The sequence below is a fragment of the Dendroctonus ponderosae genome, unplaced genomic scaffold (assembly GCF_020466585.1).
Source record: "Dendroctonus ponderosae isolate FM_Combo_2020 unplaced genomic scaffold, Dpon_F_20191213v2 Dpon_F_20191213_1, whole genome shotgun sequence".
NCBI lineage: Eukaryota > Metazoa > Arthropoda > Insecta > Coleoptera > Curculionidae > Dendroctonus > Dendroctonus ponderosae.
The window spans coordinates 37,559,313-37,569,846 of NW_026017110.1; the positions used below are offsets into that span (position 1 = coordinate 37,559,313).

The 10,534-nt window shown below is 37.4% G+C and overlaps 1 protein-coding gene across 1 annotated transcript in view; it reads left to right on the plus strand.

The window, feature by feature from the left end:
• Positions 1-10,534, plus strand: part of LOC109535561 (guanine nucleotide exchange factor for Rab-3A) — a gene marked incomplete at its 3' end in the record, with an annotated part of 70,042 nt that overhangs the window by 22,096 nt on the left and 37,412 nt on the right. The window contains 2 exon segments of the mRNA XM_048665096.1: positions 6,200-6,462; positions 6,524-6,698. Coding sequence (XP_048521053.1) covers positions 6,227-6,462; positions 6,524-6,698 — 411 coding nt within the window.

Genomic DNA, 10,534 nt, shown 5'->3' on the forward strand with positions numbered 1-10,534 from the left:
TCTATGGTTCAACTACTGGATCCCCTGTGGTATTTATGCGGCGCGGCCGTGTGAGCTCATGCGTGGGGAGCGGGCGGGCTTCAAATGTTTTGGCGCACACGCTGTTTGCCGCAAAACGCGTCTGCAATCAGGATTAATGGCCGTTACCTCTTATTTCATATTAAAATTGTTATCATGTTTTAAGTTAAAAAAAAACTGACGGTGTTCTCTTTCATTGGGAAGGTGCAGCGAGAACCTAATATTTTGAGGTGCGAGGTAAAGCAAGTCATTCGCTACCTAAAAAATAATAAAAGCAAAGGCGAAGACAACATACGAGCAAAAATGCTAAAACAACTCTGTGAAAAAGGTTTAACCTACGCTAGGCCGATGACTAGGCAAGGACAGGAAATGTCTGAACTCATTGAAATAGTGCGAACTTTGGATTAAAACTGAATCGTCGAAACACAAAGTTGATGCTAATAGACAGTACAAGCTAGAGGAAGTGCTTGACATACGCGAGGTAGAAATTGTGGATAAAATTAATTATCTGAGAGCCCATATAAATAAAGATGGAAACGCATCCACACAGATTATACGGATGATAGCTTTTGCCAAAACCGCCATGACCAAGTTGTATAGTTGTATAAAATGTGGAGAGACAAACCCCAACAATAAAACGTAGACTTGTCGAGATTCTTGTATTATCGATTGCTCTTTATGGAGCTGAAGCCTGGATCTTAAATACTGTCGATGCTGCTAAACTGGATGGCTTCGAGATGTGGGCTTGAAGGTGGCTCTTGAGAATTTGTTGGAATGCTTATAGAACGAATACGTCAACACTACAAGAGCTAAAAGTTAAAGATAAACTGTCAACCATAGTAAGGCAAAAAAATTTCAAGGCAAAGTATTTTGGACAAGTGAGCAGAAAAAGTGATGACAATCTTGAAAACTAGTAGTCCAAGGCAAAGTCGGAACGATTGAGACTTCAGGGACGCTCGCCCAAACACTTTTGGACCAAGTGAAACCTTCACAGTAGTTAACTAAAATACTTCCACCCTGGTCCTTTTCCATAACAACATGTGTTTGAAGACTTCTACTGTTCAGGTGGCAGAGTGCGACCTATCGGTTGTATCTGGTAGCTACCTAATCTCTAATCGGTTGAAAATAACCGCAACATCAAAACTAAATCTCATCTAATCTAAAAAATTAGGTTCAATTTCTGTCCAGTTTACAAGAGTTAACAGTGGATGCTAACGAGTTCATAAGTTGGTCGTCTGGGAAAGTAGAGTGTTGAGGCGGGTAGGTAAATATTTTCACTCTAAATTTCACTTTTTATATTTAAGATTGACATTATCTCATGCGGATTTGTTTGGGGCAAAATCTGTAATTTGTGAAAGTTTGGTACGCCTCTTCTAGTGAATGTAGATCAGTTCATAAAAGTTTTTCTAAAAATAGTTTATTGATCTTGAGTTTAGCATGCAGATACCGAATTTTTCTTACGAAATTAAATCATCAGGTTTCCGTTAAAGTACAAGTTGTAAACGAAAAAGAAAAATGATATTTCGGTATCAACGTTACGTACTGACAGATCTAAATGTTTTGCAAATTAAATGTTGCACGAATAGCAAATGTGATTGAATAAAATAGTAAAACCCCTTGGAGCCGGTTTTAAATCTCAGTTCTAATTAGTCGATTTTAACTTGTATGTGTAACTTTAAGCGGGACCTTTCAAACTTTCTTCTTTATCTAAGATGTTCATTCGCTCTTATATCATTACTTCACATTCACTCCCGCTGCATGCTACTTTGTTTATCTTATTAATTTAAGCAAGCTAGTAGTTTCGATGCGCTAAGCTAGTTACATTCTATTAATTTAAACTACTTATCCGTTTAATCCGTGYACGTTCTTGGCTCTTTTCACAGCTTGTCGTAGAACTGACATTTGGATGTTTGGACTTAAATTCTCTCAGTATGTGAACGGGGGGTACTTCGGAAAGACGGAAAATAGCTTCCAAATACCTGTTGCATGTGAATATCAGCAAAGGTAACAGGTGAAATAAAAGGCAAATATAATGAAAATATATTTTTCGGATAAAACTTTACATCTGTGACTTTAATCAGTTTATAAGAACTTAATGCTTCAAATGTTCCTTTCTTCTTTCCGATGACGCCAATTTTGAATCACCCTGTATAGAAACGATAAAATATTGAACTCGTTTAACGCAATAATATTTTGTTATTCGAATGAATCTAAAACTGCCATTTTTCGATCAGAAGTGATTGTCATAAAGAAGCACTTTTCTTTACTGTTCATTTGTTTTACTTTTACGCACGGACTTTTTCTCACATGTGCGCAAAAGTAGATATGATAAATTGAACGTGTCACTGTCATTATATTTTTTAAAGCATTTTCATTAAAAAGTAACACACATGCTTTTTTAATTAATTACATAGGTTTATCGACAACTATTGATCAAAATTTAAAGTTTACTTTGTAAAATAGGTATAACTTTGTCACAGGTTCAGTCTCAAAGTCGTTCAAACGGTCTATTTTTCTGCGCTCGCCGATGTTGCCACAAGCAAAACACGATTTTTTTAAAACCGCAAATTTTATGCAAAATATGCAGCTTATAGCAAACACCATAACGTGGAAGCAGCACTTGCATTTTCAACACTTATTGTTTCACTTGTATACAGGGTGATTCAAAATTGGCGTCATTCCTTTTAAGGGGTAATAGAGGCTCCCTTGGGGAGTACGAGCAAAAAATTGAAAATTTTTTTTTCGCTAGATTTTTCGCTAGAAATTTCTAGAAGATATTAACAGTTGAAGATCAAATTTCAACTTTGTTACTAAGCATTATTTTGAAATTGTTCTATGTTTAATTGGTAGGATATTGGAATACTTAAGCATTCAAATAGAAAAATTACTATCTTTGCTTCAAATTACGAAAATTTTTGATATCAGAAAAGTTCTCTTCTACAATTTTTTGATGAAAAGGCACAGCGGCAATGATGTTTTTTGTCATTAACAGATGGTTACAAGTGGATAGCCCTTGTCAACAATAACAATAATTTGTCAAACTGTGACTTATTTTGAATTTCCTTTCACGAATTTGCGGATCCGGGATTAGTTCGGGGGAAATGCTACAGTAACATAGCAGAAGCTGAAAGAACTCACGCCAACAATGGGCGAGGAGAGTGGTTCCAGGAAGATACTGGACGACAATCGATTTTCGGGTTCCAGGCACAGAGGAACAAGTATTGGACATAATCGAATCAGGGCCTTCCAGGGGTACTCAGAGTACAATAACTGACACTTTCCCAAGCAGCAAATAAATACCGAGGAAGGGTTACATTCCTACCACGTTTGTACGATACACACAGCAGATACAAATGGAGCAGGAGTTAATGAACTGAATACGAGAAGCTGCTTGATAAGAGTGCATAATAAGGAGATTACACAGRCACTAGCTTGTTTGGAGTTAACCATTCAAATGTTTAGTGTTGTATGGTTTATTTATAAACTCCAATTTAGAGAGKTTATGAGAACAGWTTGACATTTCAAAAGTACGTTCCGCAGTCAACAAATATTRTTGAATTTACCGTTTATCCTTGTCTATCTTATTGTCACTCTGTAYAATTCCATGGTTACCGGAGTTTTAAATAATTACGAAGCAACAGGTATTTGCGCAATGTTAATTAGGCAGATTACCTTGAAGAACATYGCTGCCGTATTTCTGATAYAGTTTGTTGCAAATTTCTCAGTTTTTAATAACAATTAATTTCTTTTACTATTTTTTCTGTACTCTTATAACAGCCCCAGACAACACCTCCAGAGAGAGAGATTCCAATATGATGCCAATTAAACATGCTTTTTACAATCGCATTATAAATGAGTCTTTTGTTTTTTTTGGTGAAGCTTCTGTCCCAAAGTAGTGCACTTAAAAGAGCGATAGCCTTTCTGCCTTGGCACATTGGGTGTTTGTATCGATATTATTTTGTTTGTTTGATGGCAACTCCGCCTTACAGATCAAGATCCGTTTGTTCTCCGTTTATCACCATGTACGCAGTTTTTTTGTTTGTTTACTTGCAGACCCCCCGTGTTGATATTCTTCAATTAGCTTTCGGGTCATATAGCTCAAATTGTCATGGTCTTGCGCGATTAGCTCTTGATCATCGGCGAATGATAGAGTATACAGGATCGTGTCTGAGAGTAGTATGCCCATAGTATTGCACTTCCCTTTCCATTTCTTCAAGATTCCCTCCGGGTATATTTTGAATAAGGTCGGTGAGGTAGAGCATCCTTGTTTCATTCCTTTTGAACCTATGAAGCCAGGTCTTATTTGTTTTCCTGATTTCATCTTCTTTGTAGGTTGTTTCTCGAGACTTTTGATGTTTGTAATTAGCCCTACATTTATGTTCGCTTTCTCTAATATTTCACAAAGTTTGCTTGATTGAACATTATCGTAAGCTTTTTTCAGGTCCACAAATCAGAGATAAATTTGTTGGTTGCGTGCCATCTTTACCCGCACGAAATCCAACTTGTTCTTCTGCTTCTATTTCTTTGTATTCATTTTCTATTCTATTTTTCATAATTTTTCCGTACATTCTCCACATAGTGCTTATGACCGCTATGCCTCGATAGATCTCACATCTAAACTGGGGGATTATCTGATATGTTCCATTCATTAGTATCGTCAAATGTCTGTATAACCTCTCTGTGCCGTATTTGAGGAGCTCGCCCGGAATATTTTATGGTCCCGGAGAATTTGCATTTTTCAACTCTTTCTGTTGCTTTTGTTGTTTCTGAGCCCTTTTATGATTTTCTAACTTTCTGAGCTTCTGGTTCCTCCTATGTAAGTATGTATTTTTTGGCACCTCTTTACCCATGCATCATTTTTTTACAGATTTTCCTTCTCACCCCTGCTTGTATCTTTTTATATTCTGATAGATCTTTTGGTTTTTTTGAGCTCACGTATTTTTGATATTTTTGTTTCTGCTCTCCGATTATTTTTTCAATGTCTTCATCCCATCAATACGGTTTGTACTGATTGGTCGTTTCGTAGTAGAAAATTGGTGCAAATAAAAATGTTGCTTAAGTTTGCTCGAATTTTGAATAATGCTGTAACAGCTGTACAGAGTATGTTATAAACATAAAACAAAGCAAAAAGTGGGATCAGCAATTAACATAAAATATAATAATTACATAAAAATAAAACCAAATAAATGGCCATCTCTAAACTCGATGAGTCGATTTGCAACCGAAAGTAAACAGCAAGACACGGTTGACAATCGTAAATTTTTTCGAGCAACCATAAACGCCCAATTAGATCAAGTTGAGGGGGCGAACTTCAAAGTTGAAACATCCCGGAGTGGATATATTGGGTTGTCCATCAGATTAAAGATTTAAAGTTGTACTTGTGTTTGCCATCTTGTAGAAGCGCCCGCCTTTCCATACGATATCAAAGGCTTTTCCCACATGCAGCAGGAGCAGTCCGATTGTGCCGTTTGTTATTAATTTCTTCGGTATAGTTTCTTTGCATTCTAATTACTCAAATGGCGTTCGGTATTTTCACTTTTGTGCCTCTAAGATCTTAACTTTGTTTCACTGTTGATTATTTCTATATATCTTTTTAAATTTTAATTTTAATCTGTTCGTGCATTAATTTGTTTTTGACAGAACATACAGATTCCCAATATTTTTAACTTTTTACAGTCTGTAGTTCGTGGAATCAATCAAGGTTTCTTAGACTTTAGGAGCATGATGATTTCTGCCTGTTGAAACATACTCGAACAATGTCCCATCCTAAGAATAGCATTTACCAGATTGGTGATTCTTGAGAAACACATTTTTTGATTTCCCATTTTTTCCTGGAGCTTTCCTGTTTTTTGCCCCTCTGATAATACCGCCTATTTTTTTTTTTTGGTGTAACTGAATTATCCAAAACACAGGATTTTAATGGAATATTGCTGAAATAGCTCGAGCAGAACTTTCCGAAGAAGAGAGAAGAGCAGAACTTTCAATTTATCGGTTAAACCTTTACGGGGATAAAACAGAAAAATCCACTTCGCGAGTTTTGATTGTTGCATTTTAAAGCAGTATTGAGACCTACAAGTCGCTCTAAACCTGTCTTCAGGGTTTCCTGTCACACGCCCTAAAATAAACATTTTTGCAAAAGAATTAATCATCTTGTTATAATTACACAATATGTTTATTCCAGATAATTCAACCCTTGTTACTGGCCAATATGTCGTCAGCTTCCAAGAAGATTCACAACCACAAACGTGTGGGTTCCACCGGCACCACTGGGGATGAATCCTATTCTTCAGATGACGACGATAATTTGGAAATAGAAACTGCTGACGTTACTATCAGAGATCACGTAACACGGCAACTTTTCAGTGATCGAGCCGGATATGAGTACTCTAGTGTCAACACAGTTTCAGAAAAAGTCAGGGGATTGAGTGTCACTGATAGAAACAGGTCAGCGTCAATTGCCACTTTTGGCAATTCAATTGTACTGAATCTCCGTAATGTGTTACAGCTCGGACAGTTCAATGTATAGCGACTTGGATATAGAAAAATGCGACTTAGAAGTGATATCTGCGTTTGATCTGAAAGATGATAGTGATAGCAAAAGCGCAGCAAGTGGGAGTGACCAAATCGATTGGTCCGGATCTGTGGTGGCCTGCAAGGACCAGCTGGTTATGGGACTACAGGTTAGTAGATAATTTCATTACTAGGGTCAAATTATTATTTGCTCCAATGTCACCTTAATCAGTGGGATGCCATTAGAAAATTCATCAAAATTTGAATGTCTGCGGTTGATCAGCATAGTATTTGCATATTAATACGTAAGGTCAGTCACAAAAGGCTTAATACACCTACAAATTTCCAGTTTACCATGTAAGCGTCTAGTTAGATGTACACCTATTCCGATTTACAACGCTCTACGTTTTTCGATGTCCGGTTTGTACTATTCTTTAGTGGTCCAAGAGTTTATCTCTGAACGTGTTTCATCATCTTTTAATAGAGAAATGCAAGAATCCAACTATAGTGTTTCTGAACTACCTTCCATCCTTTTCTTTTTCTGTCGTTTGATTCCAAGATCTGTTTCGGACTCCTTCCGCTTGAAAATATTTGTTCTTCTTCTTCTTCATTCTTGATTTTAGGCGAATGACCGTTCACTTAAGGCCTGGGTTCGCTTGTGCGATTGATGCATGCGTCTGACGCAAGTAGCGACTGCAGGCGTCCATCGCATGCGTCGTAGGTGGGTTCACTTGTGCATCTAAAAATTGACAAAAGTCGGCAGCCGAGCACAGTGCAAATGTAAATTTGAGTAGTTAATTAATTGGCATCATGGAGCTTGCATTAGCTCTTTTATTAGAAGAAGAAGATAATGAAACCATGATTCCGTTTTTAATTACGAAAAGAAAACCTCATAATTCTATGTACAAACATCGATATATAGATGATACTAAATTCCACGCTTATTTTGGCATAAGTAGAAATCAATTTGATTCATGTCGACGGCAAATAAATAGAAATATTGCAGTGAAATCACTAAATCACTTGCGTCTCGCCGCTGGACTGGTCTCGATAGCAGTGCCTGCGTTCCGACGTTGCGTCACACTTCAGACGCTAGACGTCGACGAGCTAGTAAACCCATAAACATGTTATGCCATATGATCAGTCTCTGCCATGGACGCTGCAGCCGCATGCATCAATCGCACAAGCGAACTCAGGCCTTTACATGTACGCCCAATGTCTCTTTGTCCCAATAGGGACTTGTCGCGAGTGAGTCTCACAAGTCTGCGGTGGTCCATCCTGCTTATGTGCTCTTTCCATTTCTTATTTCTGTTTGCTACCCATTCAGTGATGACATTCGTCGTCCTTGACATTACAGGCTGTTCTAACATCCTCGCTTCTCTCTCTATAAAGCAGTGACTTTCCGGTGATTTTACGGAGTATTTTCATCTCAGCTGTCTCTAGGAGTCTTTTGGTTTTCGCTGTTTCTGGCCAGATTTCTGCGGTATATGTCATCACCGGCCTCACGACGGTCTTGTAGATCCTCGATTTAGTGTCCATTTCCATACTCATACTTATTGCACTATATGGCATTCAAACAGCCAGCTATTATAATTGCTTTTGTTGTTTGATCTCTCACCTCTGCCTCAATATCCCCAAAGCCGGAAAGTTCCACGCCAAAGTAGTTAAATTTCATTTTCTGCTCGATTACTCTACCGTCAAGTTCTATTCCTATTTTTTAAAATAATTCCCCATAATTAACTTTCTAGTCATCTAGTTCAGTCATCTAACAAAGCAACTCTGAAATTTAACAACTTACTAAATTGAATAAGTAGCAAATTAGTAATTTGCGTATTATATCTAATAATAATAATAATATTGGGGCGTTCGTTTATACCTAGAACAAGTAAACATCAACTACAAGGAAAACATATATTTACACTCCCAAACGGTAGACAGTGTGATTGTAATGGCCGTTCGTCAGGTGGTCGATTGAGAGAATACATCTGAAATCAATTTAGAAAAAGTAATTGAGTAACCAGTTCAACAAGAATTAGATTTATATTATTATTATGAGAATCATTAAAACATGTCAGAATCAGCTACAAGCGCCAAACGTGTCTCAAACAAGGAGCGACTCAGGCAGAGTGTATCACTCGGAGTCAACAGTTATCTACCTATAACTTAATTTCCAGTAGTAACTTTACTCTATCGGAGTATTATCAATCTATCTCTGAACCCCGCAAAACTACAACCAAGTTGCATCCTGCCACGGCTGAACTTGGGTTGTTAAGAGGTATTTAGGGTACGGCGCACGAAATACGTCCCCAAGAAAAGCCCTGCTAAACCTGAGTTGTTAATAGGTATTAAGGATACTGCGCGCGAAATACCTGCTCAGGAAAAGCCTTACTAGTCACCGGCATTTATCATGATAAACAGTATCTCAATTGGCCACTAGGTACTGCGGTTCATCCACATCCAGTAGCCGCCTACTAGCGTTCTCTCTCACAATGGGTTCAAAGCTCAGGTACTGCGGGACATCCACAGCCAGTACCCGTCCCTAACATCATTACTCAAATGACTCAAAAACTGAATAACAGTCTTACTCAAGTATTGTTGTACGTCTACAGCCAGTACTAGGTACTTCTCTATTAACTTTTATGCTTTTAAATGAAGCTTTAACAGTATGAAACTTTAAATTGACTTTAAATATAACCAGTTTAATGTTAAAAAGGTAAATAAATATAAAGACTCAGCAGAAGAAAGATAAAGTGAATTTTATAGAAAGTGAATATTCACTCTTTAACATTATCTTGAATGTTAAACCAATAAGAAATATTGAATAAGCTTCTCTGTGAGAAAACTCCCTAACATTAACATTATCTTCAATGTTAAACCAATAAGAAATATTGAAAAGGCTACTCTGTGAGAAAACTCACCTGATGATTGATTTTTACACTAACACGAAATCACACTGATTGTTGTTGTACTTGACGTGAATTTGAACTAATAGTCCTGCTCGTGATTTCTCCCTTATTTATTGATAAATTCCCACCCCCAGGTTGGGTGGAGTTTGAGTAAAATTAACCCCAGATTCATAATAGCTCAATCACTGGTTTCTAGGAATTTAAGAAAGTTCTCCTTCGGCGTTAGAACAAAGTCCTTGAATAGGATGATTGGTATTTAGGTCAGCTTTTGTACATGAAAATCCTCCCTTTCGAAACGACGGGCGGTGCCCATTGAAACGGTCTTCAATAGCTTTGCATGTTCTCATACCGCTACTGTACATGTCAAACCTTCTCCGCGCGGCTTCTATGCCCGTGCGGGTGGTCGTTTAGAATTTATTGGTTTCGTTATTTACTTACGTCTTACAATAATAATAATTGTTGGTCGACGATTTGCACTTAACACTGCCTGTAGGCATCTAGCTATAGAGAACGTTCGATTTGCTATTATAGTTATGTCCGGCTGTTGACCCGACTCTATTCCTTTTCTGCATTATTTTCTACTTAATAGGATTTTCAGCCATATTAGATGTTTATCCACCTCAGACGTCGACTTATAGAATATATTACATTTGGGCCGCTCTGTTATCTGATATTCTTCTTTCATGACCTGCTCCTCCCGACCTTTACTTCGTTTAGTATATTTATGCCCATATACAAGGTGATACAAAAAAGCGTCATTTCTTTGGAGGTTTTGTTTTGCGATTTCATAAAGTAGAAAAAAATTATCTAAAAACATAAATCATAATTTTCGCAAAAATTCCTTTGGTCGTTCCTTCAAATGACGTTATACTAATAACAATTACGTAAGAACATGTTGCTTATACGTAAGGCAGTTAAGACTAGAGGTGAAACTAAAGCGCATGTATAAAAATGAGGTGATTTTGTTAATCGAATCTTACGCAAATATAAATCAAGTTCAAAGTGGTGATCACGCGCTATACTTTTTCTTCTTCTTCCTCGTACGTTAGGACGGAGTCCTGTGTTTTTCTTCAACTTCCTAGTCCTGGGATGCTGATGTC